The following is a 24,874-nucleotide window of genomic DNA, read 5'->3' as shown; positions in this document are numbered from 1 at the left end:
GAGTGCCTTTATTTCCAGCTCCACTTCAAGGATAAAAGTGTGCAACCATAGCTAACGTTCCGTTAGAAATGGAGTCCGCTAATCAACCAGCCCCCACCACAACTCAGACGCCAACACAAACTCCACAGAAGCACAAAAAACAAAGTTATATCTAGAGAAGCAGTCTTACAAAACAGGAATTTGACCAACGACGGGGGAAAACTAGTGTTGCGGGAGTGTGTGTGCACGTGGAAAGTGAGTGGTGAAGCAAGAGAGAGAGAGCGGCGGAGCAGAAGAGAGTTTAGCTTTGAGAATATCAAGTGAATGTACAGTGGGAGTTGCAGTTTGTGCAGAAATAAATGCTGCTGCTCCTCAAGACCAACAGAGGTTTCCCGTGTCTTGTTTCCCAGCAGCTGAGAGAAGTGACGGGGGTTACCTCCGGTGAGAGTAACGTTATCACCTCTTGCCCAGGAGACCAAAACTATGGTGTCTTCCCTGTGCACAAGTTGTGTTTCTATGTTGTCTTGCACTCACACAATCTGCCAGTTATTTCAAGCTGATAGATAAAGTTTTACAGATTGTGATACTGATGGTCAAAGAGCAGCTTTTCACCTGTGATATTTGGCCAGTGATTAGTCAAGATCTGTAGGAGGTTAGATAACAGTGTACGGGAGCTTGACCTCTGCTAATGAGAGGCTTTTGAGGTGAAAGAGGGAGAGCCATGTGTGGACTCGAAGCGGAAGCCCGGTCCTCCACCCTGCAGCCCTGATTCTGCGATCTGGGAGGATGCACATTAGGGAAATTAATAAGTGGAGAGAGTGGGAGCAGGAAAAGGGAGTGTGTGTGTCCCTCTGCGCCAAAGCTGTGGTGCAATTTTTCAAGCATCCATGTGTATTGCCTTAACAAGCACGTGTGAGAGCGTATGTGCATAGGACTCTTTTGTTTGCCGGTGAAAGGGGGAGTTAGCACATAAACGCTGTTTTCTGGTGAACTGGGAGGTTATTTTTAACACGCAGTTTATGTTTGCTCAAGAAGAAAGAAACACTCGCCCCGCCATTTATCAACTACGCACCCATCAGACCCTTTAGGTCAAACCTAATCGAGCTGCCATGATAAAAAGTCATACTTCAGGCCTATCAGATTGACACAGAGCAGCTTCTGGAGTCAAACAGCTGCGAGGTTTAAAGCAGAGAATGTGAAGATCGGCGGGGTTAGCGTGGTTAGACGTGTCGTGACAAACAGCCACAGTGTGTTCTTGTTGCATGAGGATAAATATAATAAGGATGTACAAATGGGTGCTAAATCAACATCCGTGTGCATGTTCTAACACGTACACAGGGTCTTTGAGGAACATCAAATGACATAGATGTGAGAAACCACAGTGGAGGACAGGTGAGGAATTCAATCTCCCTTCTTCCACTCACTTGACCTCCTCCGTCTCCTTCCTCTAGTCTCTCAAGATCTGTTTTCCCTCTCCTTGACTACTGTTGATTATCACGCAGAAAAATGACAACATCCACATGGACTCTGTTGGGTGCAGAAGGCCACGGAGATAAAAGACACTTTACTGTGACTGAGAGCTAATCTTAAACACTGTTTTTAGAAACTCTTCAGCTCATGTCAGGGTCATAAAGTAAAGAACTGTTTGTGAATTTGTCCGACTGGAAAAATAATACAACATTGTCAAGGAGATCTAAGAGTAAAAACATCAAAGTAAGTAAACGGTTCAGAATCTCAAAAGAAAATCTATTTCAATTATGATTAAATGCACCAGTAGTATGAAAGACACTGTTGAAGTTAGCACACACACAACATATCTACTAGATGGGAAACATTAGCATGGGGCCTGTTTTGATATATCCTCAGTCATGAAGCTACTGTTCCTCCAGTTACAGAAGCTGTTCTTCACTTCTTGTCAGCACATAACAGGCTTTTGAATGAGTAATAACTGACTTTATCAGTACCAGCTGCTCAATATATTGCCTAATAAGTTTGAAAACAAGACCAAATATAGTTCTCCATAGCACTTAAAACATAACCTGACCCAACTGATAATTTGTTTACACAGAACCATCTGAGAAGCCATCATTGGAAACTGTTTGGCACTATTAAATAATACTTGGCAGGTGATTCGATGAACTTCTTGCCAAAGCAACTCGGAAGAAGAGCAAAAAAAATGTTTTTCTATCGAGAAAACCTTCAGTGCTGTTCTTTGCTCTTCTTTCAATGAGGAAATACCCTCCAGTTCTGATATAACTGATGCTCTTGCAGCATCTACGTTAACCTCTTTCGGAGCTGCCATTATTGTTTGGAACGAACAGTCGCCTCTCTGTGTCGCGTCACACACACCTAAACCACGGCCGTGGCTGCCAGTAGCTCCTCACAGGACGCCGATTGGTCCAAACCACTGTGGTTCAGACACAAACACATTACTTGAAGCCTGATAAGTCAGCTTTTTGTGTGATCTTGTGAAATCACAAGAATCCAGCTGCCGTGCAAGGTAACTTAAAACGAGCCTAAAGCCCCTTATTTCCCTCATTTTAAGTATGTATTTTTCTCCATCTCACTTCTCTCATACTGAGTTATCTGCCTTTTTCATAGCGTCGTCATTTTAACTTGTCATAGTAGGAAAAGCACAGGTGTTACTAATAACATCATCAAGTGTCCCAGTAAGTCATGACAGTGAGCCAGCAGCCAGTACCAGGACCCTGAAACTGCAGCAGCTAAATGTTATCCAGCCATTATTCATTTTAATATTTACACCTGTGCTTTTTCTGCTGTCAAAATGACTTACAAGAAAAAGGTCTAGTATGGACAAAGAAGGAAGACATACAGTAGAGGAAGTGGAGGTAGACAGTGTGTATAAATATATGAAGATTTCCACCCGAAATACAGATATAAAAACTGAATATTACGCCACCAGTGGCTTTATTATTAGAAACACATGCTGCGCACACATATTTTGTAAACCCACCCATCTTTATTTTTAAACTCCAGTACAGATCCCAGAGGTTTTAAGAACACCAAGTACTTCATGTCAGCATGAAATTTGGAGATATGTGAGACATCTATAATTTGTCGTAATGGTTCATCCATAAAAAAAACATCTTGGGTTTGAATATTTCACTCAGTATGAGCATGTAATGGTTCATGTGAAGTGTTAGAACAAGTAGAGCATATAGATGAAGTGAGGGGAAGCAATGTTTTTCAAGCTTTAAGCTACTTAAGAGTCCAGGGAAAGCCCAGGATTTAAGTTGAAAGAGAAATAAGAGGAAGAAAGAGGGGTTTACATACCATAAATTGCAGTTCTCTTTGTATGTTTGCCCTGAAAAGAACTTGAATCCATTTCTTTCGCAGGTGCCTGAGAGGAGACAATGAGGGGAAACTTAATATATATGCAAATATACAAATGGGAGACAGAGATGCACTTAGATATACAGCACTCACACTTAATAAAATACAATCACACTGGCCAAATTCCTACACTTGCGATCACAATAAAAAAAGTGGTAATAAACTCCCCAGGTGTGTGTGTGTGTGTGTGTGTGTGAGTGCACACACACAGTATATGTGAGGTCTAAGGAGCTCTGAGCTCCAGTAATCCAGTGTAGGAATGTGGCGTTAGCTTCTTTCCTGCCTTCCCAGGCTTCCTGGGCCCTCGTCATGCTTTAACCAGCTTACGCTTCACTTCGCCACCTCCAGTGAAATCGAGGGAAAGGGCCGCAAAAGTAGCCCATCCATTACATCCATGATTAAGCACCAGAAACTCTTTAACATTTGTGAGCTGCACTGGTCCACTCAGCATCGTCATAAACCACAAAAAAATGAATGAATTTGACCCGTTACACTTGAGGTTTCAACCCTGCTCACTTACAGTTTGTGAAAACTATATTGGACTTGGTGACAGATTCACAATGAGGTTTATCTACAAGCTGATTTACAGTGGAAGGTGCTGTCAGTGTGTATTTCATATGGAATTTAGAGCAGGAGCTGGCGGAGAAATTTACAGTGTGAGCAGGTTTCCTTTGCCTCTGGTGTGAGGCCCAGAGCTGATTGTGTGATTTATGACTGAGGCCCTCTGTTACCCATCATCCCCCTCACAGCTGTCTCGCCCCGTCTGTCACAACTCAGTTACCGCAGAGCTGGAGAGTGTGACAAGTTACTCATTGTCATAGGATTTTATAGTGAAAGTATGCGGTTTCATGTAGGATAATGCAACACTTGCGTGATTATTGAAACAGTATACACTGATTTTGAGGACAAAGTCCAGCTGAATAAAGCTTTGACTATTGAGTTATGGTCTACAACAATCTGTCGCTGCAGGGCAGCGATAAGAGAAAGACAAATCTGTCACCTCCTTCCTTTTGAAGCACCATAGCCGTCGTCCAGGCGGTGCGACTGTGTGGTCAGATATTTTAAACATGCATTGTGTCCCCACCTCGTGATCCCCCTACCTTGTCGTCCAGGGAACACATACCTGCACCGTCCCCTCTGCCTCACGTCTGTCTCTCCCTCCCTCCACATAGCCCACATTCTTTCTCCTGACCTCCATTCATCTCTCCATCCACCCCTCCTCCCTCCCTCCCTCTGTCTGGGTTAATAAGAAGCCTACTGTTCCCCATTCTGTTCACAGGTAGGCCTCTGCTGTCGCTGGCACATTTTACACCTCGGCATTGAGAGAATGGTAATATAGCTGTGGGGAGTCCAAATGTAGTCAGTTAGGTAGATGGGGAAATGAGCTAAATCTTAATTTATGTACACAAATTATCAGGGGATGATCAGATTGTAATTTCAATCTTCACTGAGGGGAGAGTAATCTGATTTTTTTTTGGCGGGCAGGAGCGAGTTCATAGACTGTATATAAGAAGTGGACGTAGTCACCGTGACGTCACCCATTGGCTTGTGGACTGCCGTTTTGAAACACACTCTGAAAGGGTTAAAGTTGTAAGACGTAAACACGGACAAATCCCAGACCGGACAACGTCGTGGACCCTGATTTATGGTCTATTTGACTCTAAATGGGACCATAATTTACAAAATGAACATCATCAGCTATTAGAAAGAATGCAAGTTTAAGGCACTTCCTCAGTGGCTTCCCTTTTCAGACTTGGAGTTGCCCACTGGGAGAGTCTTTTATTGTTTCTCCCCTCATATTTATATTTTATTTCAGCCTTCCCTTCTGAGATTTATTAATAAAAAAGACATCAAACAGACATCAGAAAGATGGCGTTCATGTGCCCAATAATTTCTGTACAGTCCCTTATTGCAAGCATGTTTCTTTCTTGTGACTTTAAGAGAGCAGGTATGTAATTGTGATTAATTTTCAGGTGTCATGCTGCTATGCGCTGTGATCCAGCATAGAGTCTGTCAGCGGGGTTCTGTGACTCAGCTCAACTAACTACGACAGACCCACACACCTGATGAAAAACTCACTGATGCACATACAAGCACATCTTTTACACATCCACTTGTGTCACCCTTTACTTACCTATGAAAGGTGGCTCGATGCCTAGACAGTGACCCCAGAAGTCGGGGCAGCAGTCGGAGACGGTGCGGTTGCAGAACAGGTCGCAGTAGCAGATGGTGTCCAGGTAGGGAACCGTGCACAGGTCGTCTCTGCCGGGGCAGCAGCCTCCTCTCCTCTCGCAGTAGGAGCCAAACGGGTCCCTGATGCCTCCGCCGTGGAGCGGACTGGCGAGCTCCCTCTTGGTCCTTCTGGACAGGATTCTTTCTGCAGCGCTCTCTCCCACCACCAGGAGCAGCGCCGCCACCGTCAACAGGAAGAGCTTCATGGTAAATCTGTGAAAGGAAGGGGACAGGAAATAGGATATAAAACGTTTAATATATGGTCTTCTATAATCCTTATTCTTGCAGGGTGATATGATATGATATGATATGATGAAGTGGAAAAATTTTAGTGAACGTTGGCCTGCTTTTCCCGATGAGAGACACACTCCAAATGCCTCACTCTTCCACAGGAAGAGAGATGAAGAGGTCGCACTGTGAGCAGCATAATTGGGGTATGACTGCTGCCAACACACTATTCACCCCCCGCTGTGTAATTCACATACACTCAGTAACACACATATACACACAAAAGATACATTTAAACAGAGCTGGCAGAAAATCCACATGATCCTTGGAGATCATCTGCTTATTTTTTCCAACTTTCCTTTCAGGCATCCAAGACAAACAAGCAGCTAAATATGAAAATGCACTTAGCAAGAAAGTGATGGGAAACCAGTATGTGATGAGGTTTTTACACGTGTTGAATGATGTATGACGGGATCACTTCTTCTTAGGTGAAAGGTTATTTAGCTACCTTTTTTTTTTTTTACTCTCAACCCTTCATATGATTTCACTATATTTTTCCTTAATAAGTGCTGGTATATAGTCCCTCTTGAACGGTTATTATTTTCACTAATGGTGCACTGTTTGCATTGCAGTGACATAAATCCATCTGCACTATAATCACCCTGTAATTAAATGTTTTACTTTATCTAAGGGGGACCAGCCTGTGCAGTTACCAGTATGAGGGAGGGGACGCTATCGTCCCAGATTAGCATGCTATATCAGCCCCGGAAATAAAGTAATGTCCTGCTGTCAGAGCTAATCTGTCACACTCGAGGAAATAGTCTGAATGAGCAGACACAGCCCACATCCAGTATTAATGAACCTCAGAGACAATAACGGTTATCTAGATGCCATGCTGGGGCATGGTAACAGGGCAGGCAGAGGGAAACCATGAACATACGGTAAATGTCTGTTTAACACAGACACAGAAACTGATGGTGACTCTGGTTTTAATGGGTAAAATCAAGGAAAATCAGCACTTTGAGTGATTTGAGAAATGAAAATATTAAATGGAGCTGAAGCCGAATCATTTTATCAACTGCTATTAAAGGAACCTTTTCACCATTTGTGTCACGTGATCTTGATTTTCTTATGAAAGAAAAAAAAACTTTCTTTTGAAGTTCCACATGGCCACATTGTCAGTGTTACAGTTCCTCCATTGGTTTTATTGTCACGCTAGTTATTTTCTTGTATGGGTTAGGGGTGGGAATCACCAGAGGCCCCACGATACAATAATATCACGATACTTAAGTCCCGTTACGATCTTGCGATATGCTGAGTATTGCGATAAATATATAAATATTGCGATATATTAACTTTTTTCAAATGCAAATTATGCAGTTTGTCAACATCTGTTTTATCTAATAAGATACGTTTTTCTCTTTTCTCATCTCAGAGTTTTCCTTAACATATCTTGAGGTCAGAGGTCAAGGGACCCCTTTGAAAATGGCCATGCCAGTTTTTAGTTGCCAAAAATTTAGCATAACTATGGAGCGTTATTTAGCGTTGGCATGACATGGTTGGTATCACATTTCCTTAGGTTTTCTAGTGTCATATGATATCAGTATCTTCACTCTAGCTGTAAGACTGAACCCGCTACAACCTCTGAAAGACAGAATAGTGGCCGGGCCCATCGTCGACTTGTTAAGAGGTTAATAGTTTATATAATAAAAGATCGATACTTGACGTCTGTGCATCGATACAATATTGCCACATAAAATATCGCGACACTATAGTATTGATTTTTTCCCCCACCCCTAGTACGGGTATACGCACGTGTAACACCTTCAATGACCAGGCTTAGTGTGTGTGTATAAATGAGCAATCCACAACTCTCCCTCTTTGGCTTAACAAAAGGTCAAACAATCATCCATATGTATGGTTGTTTGTGTGGATGTGTGTGTGTATTGGTCTCAGGTTACTGAGTGCGTGAGTCTATGTGGGGCCGGACAAAGACGAGGGGTTGGCCCGCTGCTTACATAAATAGCATCATTAATTATCCAATCAGATCTCAGCGCACAATGGACCCTCTGCACATAAAGCAGGGCTCCGGAAAAGATCTTTGCTGTCCTGTTTTCTGCATGACTGCTCCTTTAGTTGAATCGCACACACACAGCCACACACACACACACACACACACACACACACACACACACACGTACACACACTGGGGCATATGGCAGCATGGGATGGGCAGGACTCCTCCTTTACACAAGTGTTTTGTTATGGCAGACTCTGAGCAGCAGTGCAATAAAACACCCACCAGTCTGCTCAACGAGCTGCTGAGGCCTTCGGGTCAAACTGTCAGCGTGAAAAAACACAAGTGCTGATCGTATTGCTGTCTGCTGACAGCACATTAAATCAATAACTTCCACTTCATCCTTTCCACTTGTAGAGTAACTTAAAAAGAATACTTCACTCACAAAATGTTTTTCAAATTGTTTTTCTCGCACGCTTCGACGGTGAACAGAGAATCAGAAAACGGAGTAAATCCTTGATGAATTGACGTAAACAGGGTTCAGGTTTAACGACAGCAAACGATTTTGGCGAAGATGCATGTGTTTGGGAGGTAGTGAGAAAAGAGCTGGATAGGGCGCCTGGGTTAGCTCAGTTGGTAGAGCGGGCGTCCATGTATTAAGGCTTGGTCCTGACCGCGGCGGCCCGGGTTCGAATCCGGCCTGTGGCCCTTTCCGCATCCACTCTCTCTCTCCCCCCTTTCAAGACTCTATCCACTGTCCTGTCATAAAAATGGAAAAATGCCCCCAAAAAAAATAACTTTAAAAAGAAAAGGACTGGATAAACGAGACTTGGAATATACTGCACAAATTGTGTGAGAGTTTTTGTAAAAGGATTTTGATAAAGTTTTGCTGTTGCCATTTACTTCAATTTATAAAGGATTTACTCCGTTTCCAATTCTTCGTTCACCGTGGAGGCATGCCTGAAAAGCAATTTTTTTTTTCAAGAATTCAACGTAACACAGGGTGAGTAATTGATATACAAATGGTAATTTTGTGGGTGAAGTATTCCTTTAAACGATTTTGGCGAAAATGCATGTGTGAACGGATTTTTTCTATAGTTTTGCTGTTGTTAAACCTGGACCCCGTTTACGTCAATTCATCAAGGACTTGCTCTGTTTTCGGATTTGCCGTTCACCCTGGAGGCATGCGAGAAAAAACAAAGTTTTCTTCTAAAATTCAAGGTAACACGGGGTGATTAATTGATAATGGTCATTTTGTGGGTGAAGTATTCCTTTAAACCCCACCAAAAAATGCCCCAAAAAATATTCAAAAATAATCAATACATCTGATTGTGTTTGGTTCAGATTACAGACATTTTAGCTGATGAGTCCATATTCTCAGCTCCTTTTAGTCTCATGAAACGAGGGTTTCACAGAAGCTGCCATATGGCCCATCAGCGCTCCAGACAGCTGTAACCAAGCTACTGATCCCACACTGCAGCTACAGGACAGATGAACCCTCAGCAAAGGCAAACCACACACACACACATACATAATGTACATACATACACACATCACACAGTAGAAGTAGTAGAAATGTCACTTGCTCAGCTTCAGGACCATCTTCACAACTTCACAACAAACTTCACTGAGGAATCTCCGATTATATCAAAAACACATGCAGGTATTTCATTATTAAAAGGGTCGGTTCACCCAAATGATATAACATAAGAGCAGCACCTCTTTGCAAAAACAGTGTCCAGGTTGGTCTTGATAAATGCACAGACCTCAATGTGACACTACTTTCCACTGAAGAAATTGACTCTATAAAAGTATTTAACAGCATGTTGAACATTTTAAATGTACATTTTTAATACCAGAAATAAAAATGTGTGGGGTGGAGGCGGAAATATCAGACAGATATCTCAAAACCTGTACAACTAAAAACCAAAACTATCTGCATGGCTACAAGAGGTACATTTGGGTGAACCAAACCTTTAATGTTCCCTGCTCACACTTCACCCTATATGACTCAACTCTTTTCACTTTCCTTCACACACACACAGCTGAACTTTGAGATATCACTGCACCACCCAGCAGATAATACAGTATATATCTGTGTAAGAGCCCTTTCAGCTGCGGTACCCTCTGTGTCCTTGACTACTATCTGTCCAGCTCTATTTTTAAAACACCCGCCAGGTCAAGGAGAACAGTTATTAGTACCGTGCAGGTGTCTAATGAGGCCTGCTGCACCACAACAGGTGAGTGACGGGATAACTTGGTCTTGTGTGTGTGTGTAATCACTCTTATTGTGAATTACACAAGAGGAGCCGCCACAAACTCACTGGACTCAATAACCTCACCAGTCTCCCACTCATATTCTGATATACACACACCCAGAAGGTAAATATGTTGTAACAGTAAAGACTTGACTTCAGTTCTGTGCCATTGGCGAAATAAAGCACAGAGGATTTAGTTCTAATCTCAGAAAAATAAAGATAGGCAAACATATAAATCAAAAGAAAAGTTTCCATGAATCAAAAAGATATTTAAAGTAACATGAGATCACTGTGACGGTCAGCCTGCACCTGCCTGGAGTCTGGCATATAGCAGGTTGAAAAGTGAAGGAAGCAAAAAGCTGTTGTTACCTCGACTTGAGAGAGAAATCCTGGTTTTGTAATCCGATAGAAAACTGCAGAGCTTTGCTCAGGACGTCATCCACAGGTGAAAAGTCTGTCTCTCTTGTCTCTGTTGCTCACTGTCTCACTGGATCTGCTCTGTCAGACTGTCTTCTCTATATACAGGCAGTAAGACGGGCAAACCACTCCCCATTACCCCCCTTCACTCTCTGCCCCTGCTTCACTGCCTCCTGCTCATTTCTCTCTCTCTCTCTCTCTCTCTCTCTCTCTCTCTCTCTCTCTCTCTCTCTCTCTCTCTCTCTTCTCTCTCTCTCTCTCTCTCTCTCTCTCTCTCTCTCTCTCTCTCTCTCTCTCTCTCTCTCTCTCTCTCTCTCTCTCTCTCTCTCTCTCTCCTCTCTCTCTCTCTCTCTCTCTCTCTCTCTCTCTCTCTCTCTCTCTCTCTCTCTCTCTCTCTCTCTCTCTCTCTCTCTCTCTCTCTCTCTCTCTCTCTCTCTCTCTCTCTCTCTCTCTCTCTCTCTCTCTCTCTCTCTCTCTCTCTCTCTCTCTCTCTCTCTCACACACTCTTTCCCTTTGCTATCTCTTCATGCCTTTCCTCTCCTTATCAGACTAGAACCTTCAATCTTAAAGTGAACTGGTTTGCACCATCTAGATTCACTCTGCTTCTTCTATTTTCTTTCCACTGTCACTTTCACTTCAACAGCAGCGTTTTCCCCCCCTCCACTATCCGTGGCTTTTACCCACAGGGTCAAATCTACTTGTGGTCGACACACTGCTGACCTCCTGCTCACCATCTAGTGGTCACGGGTTGCATATCTTCACCTCAGGCAGCCAGGAAATTATGGGATAGCCTGTGGAAGAGCAACTCCCAGTTTCCAGAAACTTACAAACTAGCCTCCGGAGGGGAAGTTTTGGCAGGTGTTTGTACGGAGGCCAAGTACTCTGAATGTATAAAAATATTCCGGATGTTTTCATTCTGCATGATCCACGTGTCTTGGATCTGTTTACATCATTTGCCTCTATTTCGTAACATCTCCTCCTTTCCAACCTGAATAGATTCAGTTCAGGAAATTAATAAGGAATGAGGGTTTTTTTAACTGGATTTATTGAATCAGTGGTTAGGCTTTTTGTAATTTAGCATCCATGAATAAATGAAGTTATAAACCCTCTCATCTATACTGTATATGATTCAATCTGCTGAAAAGATGGCTACGTTTGTATTTGATAGAGCTGCAACAATTAATCACATAATCGATTAGATGTCAACTAGCATTGCCATATATATATATTGATAGTTGATTAACCGGTTTCAGTAATTGAGTCAGAATTCTCTGATTCCAGCTTCTTAAATGTGAATATTTTCTGGTTTCTTTACTCCTCTATGATGGTAAACTGAATGTCTTTGAGTTGTGGACAAAACAAGACATTTGAGGACGTCATCTTGGGCTTTGAGAAACACTGACATTTTTCACAATTTTCTGACATTTTATGGTGATGCACCAATCCAACTTTTTCAGTCCCGATAGCGATACCTGGGCTTTGGGTACCAGTGTTTAATTAATAAGCTGTATGCCTCAATGTGTGGAAGTGACTGGGATCATTATTTTATGTGTAAGACAACATCAGACTTGACTTGAATATTGCTTTCCTAACTTTGTGAAACAAAAGAATATAATAGAAATTTCATTAATTGTTATTTATTGTTAAAATAATCGTATAAATCGTAAATAAATAAATCGTACACCAGCAACTTGGTAAAAATCGTCAAAATTAACAGGAATTACAATTCAACTGTACACTTTTTATAATGCCACAATAAATTGGTCAAAACTTAAACAATAATTAAAATTCCAGTATATAATGTATACAGTATATAAACATAGAACAAAAAACAAATCAATTACTCAAGAAAATAATCAACAGATTACTCGACAATGAAAATAATCGTCAGTTGCAGCCTTAATATTTGATGCCAAATTAAAGACACAATATCAGCAAGGTCCACTCTTATTCAGTGTGAGATTTGTTTTCGTTTTTTTTTGCATGTTTCTGGATAAGAATGCTGAATAGGTATTTAAGAGACTGACATGGTGGTCCAGGAAGACACAGCTGTGCCATAGACCCCCCTTTAGGTTGATCAATAAGCTTAAGGCTGAATCAATAAACTGCAATGCAGTGCAGGTGGTTGGGGAGGGCAGGGCTCCTCAAAAAGCCTTTCAGGACAAAAGGGAACATTGCCCACACAAAGGTGCTTAAATGTCCACACGTTTAATTTGCTCAACATAATTAGCACTTGTAGAACATTTATAGAAAACGTTCAGTGTCCTCTAAAAGGTCAGCCGTGCTCCCAATGATCAGCCAATACTCCTGGTAACGGTTTCCCAAAACAATCTGATATAGCCTGGGTGACGCATATTAATAAATCAGTCAATTAGGCAGTTTTAAATACAAACTTATAAAAATACTACAACACCTGCTCAAACGTTGATTCTAATATGTTGGCAATTATTTGGACATCTGAACTCTGAAACGGATTTCAAAAGAATTCACTATTAGCTCACACAATGCTAACAGAGGCCCCACCACAAGCATTCAGAGACATCCACACCGCTACTCTGTATGTACTCACAACAGACACACCACAGGATGGAAAAACCCAAATTAACTGCTAAAGGCAGCATACTGCGGAATGGTACTGTCTGTGGCAACTGCTGTATCATTTAACCCTTTTTGCAGTTTTACTAGGTTTCTGAAAGATATATGGCTTTTTGGCTTAAATGTGAAATACTGAACATTCAAGCTGACAAGAAAGGCGTACACAGGAAGTGACATCCATCATTCTAAAAGGACACAGGCATTCGTCCGGCCTGAGTCAATAATCTGCAAGGTTCAAAACAGTGTCTCTTTTTTTAAGATCATTTTTGGGGCTTTTTTTTGCCTTTTATTGGATAAAAGAGAGAAAGGAAAGGGGGAAAGAGAGGGGATGACATGCAGTATAGGGCCACGGGTCAAATTCGAACAAAGGCCGCTGCAGTAAGAACTCAGTCTTAGTCAACGTATCCTCATACAACGGTTCGTATGATATCTTACAAAAAAGTTATTCCTCCTTTTTCGTTTGTTTCCTACGAATGTCCAGCAACACGTGTCAATTTCCGCTCGTTACATGCATACAGTATGCCTTTTCAAAATAATCTTCCGTCTTCACAGGAAACAACTTCCTTAGGTTTAGGCAACAAAACTACTTAGTTAGGTTTAGGAAACGATTGTGGTTTGGCTTGAAATAACTCTGGAAGTGGCGTTACTTAAGTTCGCAACTTACGTGATAAATAAATCAACATTGACATCTGGTTTCACACGGGACGCGAACACCAGTCTTCTGGGCGAAAGTACGGTATTTTCCCAACGCGGCGTTCACCACTATTTATATTTCCTGTTTCACAATTAAGTTAACTACACACAAATTGATTTCGTGGGATATACAGGAGTTACAGTGCATTACTTTTCGTAGGTATAGCTACGAACGGTGTGCAAGAACAGCCTGTCTTAGTACATGGGGCGCCTGCTCTACCAGGTGAGCCCCAGTGTCTCTAACTTACATGACAGAAATGAAAAGCTCTCAGACAGTTTCTTTCAGTAATGTGAGCAAAGATGAGACTGTTCTGGGTAACAGGTTTGCATTTCAAACAAGACTATAACTATGGTTTTAACGCCTCTCTTACTCAACCTCATACCTCCTGAAGAAAGGTGCTCTAAGCTGTGTTTACAGTGTTTCATTGACACCACCTTCTCAATCATTTCCACAGGTTTTACTGTATATGATGTTGTTTACCGTCCAGTGATTCAGTTGTATTAACATGTAAAGAATGCACAGCTACTGGCAGCAAATGAGTCATGTAGAGAAGAATATGATGCTTCATTGACGGTAAATACACAAGAGGTTGATTGTAGCCATCTGTAGGAGAAGGTGTGTGTGTGAGGACCCTCAGATAAGACCCCTGAATCAGACGAGGGAGTGTGTGTGTGATTCATTCATCAGTGAAGACGAGGAGAGTGAATCACCGTGGATGGCTGAAATATGTTTCACAAGATCTGTAGGCGTTGTGTTGCAAGACCCGCATATGGGTGTACATTCGATATGTACACACGACCCACTGTGGTGACTCAGGCCTTGACAAGCCCTCCAGATGTTTAACCGTGACACTTAATTCTTCAGGGAAACGGCAGGAAAAAAGGGAACCAGATATCACATCAGCAGTGCTTCTGTTTGTGAGGTCATTTCCCCGAAAATAGACTGAACTGTGGAGGCTGAGGACACACATGGTAACAATAGAGCCTATACATACGTCACAAAGAGTGGGTGGACTCCATAGGGAAAGACATACACACACTCACATGCACACAAAAAGACAGTTGTGTGCACTTACGGATGCATTTAATGGACTTTAAATGTGTTTAATCAGGAAACTTCAAGAAGAAGAATCTAGCATTGAGAGCGTGGGCCAGACACACACACAGTCATCCTGAGGAACAATCCTTCTCTTTCTCCACCATCATTGGATCACAATCCTCCCATGATGCAACGCAGCAAGGCCGGGAATCCCAGCTGCACCGTGTCAGGGTGGAGGTCTCCTCTCCTGACCCCATGGAGGAGTGGACACATGTCCATCTCCAGCTCCCTGGTGCATTTCCTTTTCCAGGAACATGCGGTGCAAGTGCGGCCGATAGTAAACAAGAACGGGCGTGCTGGCGACACACACGTGGTGGACAGAGTGCAGAGTGCATCAACAATCTTTTCTAGATGTTTCAGCTAGCAGTAGTTGTATGGAAACACACCCACATGTTAGTGTTGATGAGAAGCACAGACGTTTGGGAGAGTAGCAGAATGTTCATTGTACTGTTTGTCCTCTCTTTTCTGCAGCTGGAGTTACGGCACTTTGTTTTTGAGAGCAGTCGATGTACTTTTGTTTGGAGGCTACACGCCTCAAACAACATAGCCCTTACACAAACAATCTAATGGGGTGGAATATGAGATACACCTACACTAGTTCCCTTTTCTCTCTATAATCCTCTTGTTCAGGTCAGTTTCAGGCTCAAATTCCTTCTCATGTTGAGTAAAACAGGTCTCAATCCTGTGAGGGGATCTACATCTACTTTGTTCTGTATATCTAAAAGACACCAGTCAGTGTAGCAAAGACAAGGATGATAAATGGAAGACCTTTTTGATGTTTCCCCTTTGCATCGATGATCTTTGATCGTTGATCATTTAATCGATACATCGATTCATATTGATGTATGGTTACTAACGGAAGACGTGAAGCGGTGATGCGCTGTTATTGACAAGGGTGCAGTCTACGGAGCCTCTGTGTTATTAATTTATTGTCTTCATAAAGTATAGGAGCAGCTTAACCCTCGGCTACACAACACTGAAACTAAAGCTGGCCGTAGGCTGTGTAGTCTTACTGTTTGTCGTGTATCTTAGTGGTGAACTGATCAGCAGGCTGAGACGAGTATTCAACAAAGCCGTGTAATAAAAAGTGTTAATCATGCGTTAGCTGCATGTTGTCACTGAACGTTTTGCAGATTATGTGCAGGATATTCATTAAAACCGTTTCCTTATGTTATCCTTATTATTATGTTAATAGAGAGCGTAATCCAGGCAGCATTACATTTCCTTCTAAACATATCTGCTGTTGCACATCACTAATATATAAACCTAATTTCTAGTAAACACTGCTGCAATTAACTTTTTTTCAAACAGTAACTATTATCTATATGATATCATTTTGCATATAGAGAAATCCCTTTCCTACAGTTTCCATCAATGTCAAACACATTCATCATCATGTGATGAAGGAATGGATTGCTCAGCGTGGATTACAGGATGTCAGTTGCGGTAAAGGTCAGTCTGTCTGTCACCTCGCCCCCCCCTCCTATGTCAGATCCATATTGATTGTGAAACCACAGACTTGCAGATTGATTATTGCTGACTGGGAAGTGACAGATTCTGAATCATTCAGTCAGGAAAAACTGAATTGCTAAAAATCTCTGAACTTCATTCAAGTCAGCAAAATGAAATAACAAGTTCTGCTTGATTCGATTCATGATTTATGATTCATTACAAGCTCAGCAGATACAGTTTCAGAGAATATACAGTATGTGCAACTCTAGAGTCATGTTCAAGAATTTACTTTTAGGCCAACTAACATCACTAGTTATACCGATGTTCAGCATAAAGTCACTTAGTGTCCCAGTTTAGGCATCGTTCCAAGACTACATACCATATATTTATTATTTATTGATGATGAATTAACAATTAAATATTTATTTAAAGTCATGTTATCACTTCATTATAAAAATAAAATTATAAAACACCATGCCTAAGCTTTACTAAAACACTAAAAACTCTATACAGCAGAGCACTCGCACACACACACAAAAAACAAGTTGAGTAAATGATGAAGTCTTCTTTATCACTAGTCAGATCTGGAACCATCAAACAATCACTATAAATCCATTCGATAATTTATGTTTATTTACTTTAAATTAAACCGCACGATATCGTCAGTGCCAAAGATTACACATTAGAAACAAAGTCAGTGCCTTGAAGTGCCTCAGTGTCTCATTAAGTGAAGACCAAAGTAAAAGATACTGTAGTGGCATGCAGAGGCTTGTTGCTTTGGTTCTTTTGTATTTTGTCAGCTGCACGTACACATCTCTGGTAGGTGAGAGGTGTTTCCATGGAAGTGCTAATATATAACAGATTAGTTGTAGCATGCAAACTGTGTTGAAATCACCACTTCTTATGTTAAAACAACAACAATCAGTTGAAAGACTCATTTGGGGGAAAGATTCTTTGACTTCCAAAGGGAGGAAATGTAACATTGGACAGTGAAGGAAACACTTGTATGAGGATCTGGCCAGATCTGAGATGTATGTATCCGCTGGGAGAAGAGAGGAAAAGCACCTCGTACAGTAGATTCTCCCTCTAATGCACACCCTCTCCCTCGCCTATGATGTCATCTCTTCACTTTAAACAAAAAGACAAGAGGAGGCATCAGGTGGTGCTTCATCCTCCCCCCTCTCCTCCTTCAACCACCCAGGCCCTCCATCCATCCATCTCTCCATCCCCACAGGGACTGACCCAGCTGTGGTGGTCTTAACACCCTCACTCAATACCTGTCACCCCTGCACTCACCCATCCATCCATCCATTCACTGAAGGTACTCATCTCTCCTAATGGAGCGTAATACATCCACCAGACACTTTAAAAGGCATAGTCATACCAGTATTTAAAACCGAAACATTTTGTGGCAAAATCAATTCATTTCAATAGAATCACACTTTTGGGGGTGTAGTAAATCTTCACAATTTTTCCGTTCCAACAGTGACTCGCAAATTTGCGCTGTTGACCCTCACAGGTCAGGTACAGAAGGCAAAGTGTAGGCTAATGTAGTGGCTTTTTAACAATGTTGCTACATCCACTTTTATTTAACCCTCCTCTGTCTGAGTATAAACTGCTCCAAAATGGAGGAATGCTTTCCAGACAATTATGAGGCAGGAGTCGATGGTAAAAATATGTTTTTTTTGCATAAACTGTGAGAACACACTGTCCCATTAACGTTAACCTAGGTGTACAAAATCACTCCCTCACTAGGCTATTCCCTCCATATATTATGCACTCCATAGTTCACTTTATTACTATACTACATTACTATTACTATTAGATGAGTTTCTGATTTTTTATTTTACTTTTAATCTGGACAGCACTTTGTTCTTATGCTTGAAAAGAGCTGTTTGAATAAAAAATTATGATTATTATATTATTACTATATTAGTGTCATCACTAACAGGTGTAGGCTAGCAGGCCTACTGTCACACAGTTAATTTTTGCAACTGTAAAAGCGCGACATCTCATTATGGGATTGTTAGCAGGAAGTACATGCCATACTTACTACTTTTTTCGTTAACATATTTGAGGGAACTACAGCGCAGAAATTTCAGGACACTCAAATAAAATGGTAGATAGTAAATATAATGCAACATACAGTAAATAGGGAGTGACACTGCGCTAGTTAATAGACAGATAGCAAGATAGCTACAGGAGAGCTTTTTTCTCATTTCAGTTTCTTTAATATTGAATGAAATTCTGTAAAATCCTGAAAACAAAATAGATTAATAATTAGCCCGGTACAGAGAAAACAGAAAGAAGCCTAGATATCTATTGTGACTGACTACTGCTAGAATGTTCTTCTTGGCTTGCTAGTGTTAACAAAGCCCTAGTAATCCATTTTTCGGCTATTTCGGAGACACGCAAACAAATAATAATTATAATAATAAACTTTAATCATATTTCACTGTGCCACTGTGACTAAGCCTTTCAGCTATCCCATCCCACGTTTGTGCCAAAGCATAGCCTACATGGTTCACAAAGAACACAAAATGCTATTTACAAAATACAATTCATGACGGCAAAAGAGTATGTTGGTCATGTTAGTGTCTAAAAGTGCTGACTCACTTTATAAATATTCACTTTATTTTAGAAATACAGTCGTGTCAAGTGTTAAGCAGTATGACTCACTGCAGTGTGACTCGTATGCAGCTTTGATTTCCTTGAAAGTATCTTTCCACAAATAAAGTGGAGACCTTTAGAGACCAGGTTTGGCCTTGAGGAAGAGTTTTGTTTTATTTGGAGCAGACTGGAGATGAGAGGGCCAGCGGTGAGGCTCAGAGGGGCGGCAGCATCAGCAGCGCTCCTCACCTCTCCTGTGTTTATCATCTGTTTATGCTGTCTAACTTGCACAACTGTTACACAAGCAATCTACTGATCTCCACAGGGATTCGAGACTGAAGAAACATCTCGTGGTTTGAAACTATTTGGTTAATTATGCTGGTGAATTAAAGATTTTTGAAATGGCTTTCTCAGTGTTATTTTAGACATTCTCTGGTATCTCTTCTTCCTCCCACTCCTCTTTTAGTCCAGCAAGTTGTTTACAATTTACTCTCTGGCCTCAGTGGTTTGTGCTCAGATACAATGGGATTCAATGGCTACAGGAAGTGTGTGTGAGTGCATTAAATTAACATACAAACACAATGCACGACCAAGGGTGCATGTGTTGCTGCAGAGCCCTGCGTTGGGTCCAGGGCAGCAGGCAGCAGGCCCCTTGTTGTTTACCAGTCAATGTCACAGCAGCAAGATTGTCTCCCTCATAGGCGACAACAGGCTGGCAAAGACTTGAGATTACATTCCTGGACGCCTGCGGAAAACCCAGCATCATGTTCCATGTCAGCCAGCCGTACGCGGACCGTTACCACGGAGACCAGGACAGAAACGGGCTAAACAGAAGTGTCCAGAAGCAGGACGAGACGAGGAGAGCGTTTGGGTTGTCTCACAAATGTCAAGAGGGTGAGAGAGTCACCGACGACTCAGAGTCCAAACAATATAAATGGAAAGTGTTGTTAATGTGAAATGCACTTTATGTAAAATGCAGTTGAGTCAGTTTCTAAATGGAAAACCATTAACAGGCTCATGTTAACAAAACTAGACCACTTCATCGTCTATTCACTTGACTCATGTACAGTGGGTGTTTGGACTCTTTCGAGATAATAGCTATAACATAGTGTTAATAAAAACAAAGTGGTTGACTCAGTAATTTGTTCATTTATTCAAAAGGATATTTCAGGTTTTTTTTTTTTTTTTAAATGTGATACAATATGTGGACACTTGAACAAAGCATTTTACTACTTGAATTTATTCCCCAGAGCAATGTGGCATATGCAAATAAAGTTAAAGTGCCATTTAAAATCATTTTGTTACTTACTGCTTAGGTGATTTGCAGAGGTTATTCTATTTATGCTGCCATCGTTCCAGAAATTATGGAATAGCCACCAATGGGCTACCTCCAGATCTGAGAAGTGAAGCCAATGCTGAAGCGCCTTAAACTTGCATTATTTCTAATAACCAGCAGGGGGCGACTCCTCTGGTTGCAAAAAGAAGTCTGATTGTATAGAAGTCTATGAGAAAATGAGCCTACTTCTCACTTGATTTATTACCTCAGTAAACATTGTAAACATGAGTTAATGGTCTCAATCGCTAGTTTCAAGCCTTCTTCAATACAGCATGATGTTCGTTTAGTAAATTAGAGTAAAATAGACAATAAAGCAGGGTATGATTTACTGCGTGGCTACCTTGTGATTGACAGGTCGCTCCCACGGCGTTGTCCGGTTTGGGAGTAGTTTGCATTTTCATCTTATAAACTTTATCCCTTTCACAGCATGTCAGCAGTCCACAAACCAATGGGTGACGTCCCGGTGACTACGTCCACTTCTTATATACAGTCTAAGATATCTCACTAGAACAGAAACCGAGGTGCCCATGAGCAAAACACATGATTCTGTGATTACTGGAAAGTGGAAGCAAACATGCAGCGTTTTCTGAGCTTGTTATGATAAGATATGAGAAATACTGTGAAACATGCCAAGTCAAGTCAAGTCTCTATGATTTTTTTTTGGCCTCTTAACAAAACAAAAAACAAACAGCGTTGAGCTCTGTGATATTGTAGTAACAGCAAATAAACATTTTCAAACCTCAGCCAATGACAGCAAAACCATACAGACTGAGAGATGGTGAGAGAAAAATATATTTGTTATTTTTGGCATATTTGTGGGAGCAGACCCTATATGACAAATAAACAGCTATTAGCCCAACCCCATGCATCAGCCACTACATCTACGTAATGGTCCTGACCTCTGACCCTTGAAGAGCTGGAAACCTCTTTGTCTGTAAAACCACAACACTAATCCTGTAAGACCATCAACACTGATCCCTTAAGACCACCACTATCTGATGGCAGCACCTGTTATCCATCAATATATTTCACGCTAAGTCGCTGGCAGCATTAAGTTAAAGAGGAGCAGTATGGCGAGGCGACGCAGACCAGACAGTCTCAGAGATATTATCAAACACAGCCGCGACATTGAGGGTCTTATCTATCTTCTTCTACCTGTGGCCCCTTCCCGTTCCACCTCCACCTCCATTTCTCTTGTCTCCCCCTCCTCCATATATTCCTCCTCCTCGGCGTGTCCCTGCACGACTCCTCTAGGATTCCCAGAATATCTTAGATACATTATCACAAAGTGAAAATAAAAGAAGAGTGTGCTCAGAGGAAGACATAACAAGGTAGCTCGGATTACTGATGTTCACATTTCTGTCCCGTTTCCTCTGCTTCCTGTATTTCCATACATGGAGCCTTCTTCGAGTTCTTAAAATAAATCTGAATTGTCACTAGATGATTACGGGTTAGAACAGAAAAAAAACAATTCTATGGAATCATTTTTCTTGTGAAATCTTCAATAGTTAGTCCCACTAAACATCCCTCAAATTTAACAATTTGAGAAGGAATAAATCACTATTTTTTAACTGCTCACAACTCATGTGCACACTATGGCCATAACGCCATGACATGTGAAAAGGCGTGCTATATTTTAAAGGGTCACAATCCAAGGGAGGTTGTGATAAGCTGTATTAATTCTAAAATAATTTGGAAGTGGATTCTCATCAAATTACTATTAATATCTAAATAATAATATTTTTTTATATAGCACTTTTCTTAAGAGTAACAACGTGCTTAAGCACATCAACCTGCACATCATAGGTGGCCTCCGCCCAGGGACTAGAAATGAAGATTAGCTTTTAGCTATATCTGCTGCAATATACGTATGTATAGCGCACATTGTCCCCATTAAATAAACAGTAAAGATAAATAAAACAGTAAAACAAACACTGTAAATAATAAAATATGCTGAAATATCAGAACACAAAATAAAATAGTAAAATAATGAAGGACATAATAAAAAATACAAAAATAAAAACATTAAAAACATTGTTAAAAAACTTTTGCCATATAGACCTTTTCAAATTTAACAACATAAACATTATAAATGGGCCCCTTTGTACTTCCTGTTGCATTGGTTGTTAATGCAGTAGCTGACAGGAAGTAAACTTGGACCAAAGCTGGTACCCTAGCAACAGAATGGCAACGAAAGAACCGATTTTCTCTCATCCTGTAAAAGCATATTTTGATCACCAAGTGAACCACAAGCAAACAAACACAATTACACCTACCTGTTGAATTAACAGAGATAAACCAGAAGTCATATGTGTTTAGATCTATATTTAATTTTGACATCATCCACTAAAGCATCACAATATGCCATACAAACACAGGGGCAGAGCGCAGAGTGACCACGCTCCCTTTGGGACCCGCAACAGAATAAAAAGAGCTCAGTAACAAAGTTCACTCTCACCATGACATCATCAGGAAAAGTTCCAGATACTGATACATTCATTATCAAAATACCCCAGCGGGGGACTTTTCCATTGTTCTCCGAGTCTGGGCACAACTCTTTCCCTTGGTTCCTCTCTCTCTCAATAGCAGTGGCATATCGTATATGTGTACAGTCAACTTTTAAGCAAGGATGAAAAGAGTATTAGAATATTGTACTCAAGTAAAAGTAAAGTACTTGTGCAATAATGTCCTTAGATAAAGTGAAAAATGTACTTAGATAAAAGTAAGTAAGTTAAAATGTAGGCCTATTCTGAGGGAACATTACTCAGTTACAGTTTTAAAAGGGAAGTTAAAGAACACCTTTAGCCTACAAAATAGATTGCATTAAATGTCAGCTAGTGGAACAACATCAGCAACATGAGCTGATGTCCAAACCAACAGTCAATTATATGTGCTATCTGACAGCACTTTGCAGCCTGTGCAAACAACTGTATATTAATTATAAATATAGAACCATTTTCCTCTGTAGACTAGAATTAACCAGAAAGGAGAACAAAACCCAGACAATTAAACAAAAATGGCCAGTAATGAATAAAAAATCTGTGGACACCGCAATAAACTACATGATAGCCTGACATTTATTGTAGAATCAACAGTAGGCCTAGAATAAACTAGAGACCATCTTAACATATTACACCAGCCGTGAAGACAAACCAGGCCAGGGGTGTACAGTGGGGGGCCAATGTCCCTTTCCCCAATTCCTACCCCCTTCTTCCAGTGCCCTTGCTCAGACCACACCAGTCTTCGAACTGAGCCTTCATTTTGATCTCAACTACACATCGGTAATGTTTCGTGACTGCATCTTGCACTGTGCGTTGACAACATCTGTCCACAGATAGACAGACATATAAACATCTGGCAAAGTAGGCCTACTCAAAAACCCACTGTGGTAGTTCCTGCTATACAGTAGGTGTCTCCAGGACCACATTGTGCCATGATGACACACACACACACACACACACACACACACAGAGACTCACAAGGTGAAAACAATACCAACCACATGCTGTCACAGCTGGTAAACATCACAAAACAACAACACAGATGCATAATCTTCACAGCTGCAGCCACAAACACACATAATACAGCAAACCAGAGCTGCACACAACAGCTACGTTACTAGGCAACGTGGTGGTTGCTGGTAGTCATTGTACTCACCTGTCTGAACGTCATTCTGAGAGTCTTGGTCACCTCGTCCTCAATCTGCTCCAGGTTCAACTTAACCCAGTCCACTCAGCCTCCTCTGTCACCAGTATAACCAGTTTACTTAGCCCACTGCGCTCCTCAATGCTTTTAAAACCGTATGAGCTGAATGAGGCTCTACAGTCACATCAGGGATTATTGTCTCAAACAGCAGAAAGTCCTCACACACCTCACCAAAGGTAAAAGTTCCTCAGTAAACGCAGGAGAGCCACCGTGAGCATGTTAGAATGTTAGCAATTAGCAATTAGCTGGATACAGCGTGCACCTGTTGATGACGCACAACGTCATAGGTGCGTTTGATTTGAGTCTTGAATATAACAAGAAATAAGTCAAAAGATCATGAGAAAAAAAGTTGTAATATTATGAGAATAAAGTCACAAGTTTATGAGGAAAAAAAGTTGTAATATTATGAGAATAAAGTCAAAAGTTCATGAGAATTTTTTTTTGTAATATTATGAGAATAAAGTCACAAGTTTATGAGAAAAAAAGTTGTAATATTATGAGAATAAAGTCACAAGTTTATGAGAAAAAAAAGTTGTAATATTATGAGAATAAAGTCACAAGTTTATGAGAAAAAAAGTTGTAATATTATGAGAATAAAGTCACAAGTTTATGAGGAAAAAAAGTTGTAATATTATGAGAATAAAGTCACAAGTTTATGAGAAAAAAAGTTGTAATATTATGAGAATAAAGTCAAAAGTTCATGAGAATTTTTTTTGTAATATTATGAGAATAAAGTCACAAGTTTATGAGAAAAAAAGTTGTAATATTATGAGAATAAAGTCACAAGTTTATGAGAAAAAAAAGTTGTAATATTATGAGAATAAAGTCACAAGTTTATGAGGAAAAAAAGTTGTAATATTATGAGAATAAAGTCAAAAGTTCATGAGAATTTTTTTTTG

General features: G+C 40.8%; 1 protein-coding gene across 2 annotated transcripts in view; it reads right to left on the bottom strand.

Moving 5' to 3' along the window:
• tinagl1 (tubulointerstitial nephritis antigen-like 1) overlaps positions 1-24,160 on the bottom strand; it is a 41,483-nt gene extending 17,323 nt beyond the window's left edge. Inside the window, exons 1-3 of one of the 2 annotated variants that reach the window (XM_074614630.1) lie at positions 23,928-24,160; positions 5,468-5,778; positions 3,274-3,340 (exon numbers count right to left, since the gene is read on the bottom strand). In XM_074614630.1, coding sequence (XP_074470731.1) covers positions 3,274-3,340; positions 5,468-5,771 — 371 coding nt within the window. In that variant the 5' untranslated portion in view covers positions 5,772-5,778; positions 23,928-24,160. Of the gene's footprint in view, positions 1-3,273; positions 3,341-5,467; positions 5,779-10,437; positions 10,591-23,927 lie in introns of those variants that run through there. The other variant, XM_074614629.1, reaches the window with a different exon arrangement.
• Positions 24,161-24,874: the final 714 nt, after the last annotated feature.

This window comes from Sebastes fasciatus, chromosome 17 (assembly GCF_043250625.1).
Source record: "Sebastes fasciatus isolate fSebFas1 chromosome 17, fSebFas1.pri, whole genome shotgun sequence".
In the NCBI taxonomy this organism is placed as follows: Eukaryota; Metazoa; Chordata; class Actinopteri; order Perciformes; family Sebastidae; genus Sebastes; species Sebastes fasciatus.
Note: the sequence above shows the minus strand (reverse complement) of the source record. Positions and strands in the feature narration are given on the sequence as shown.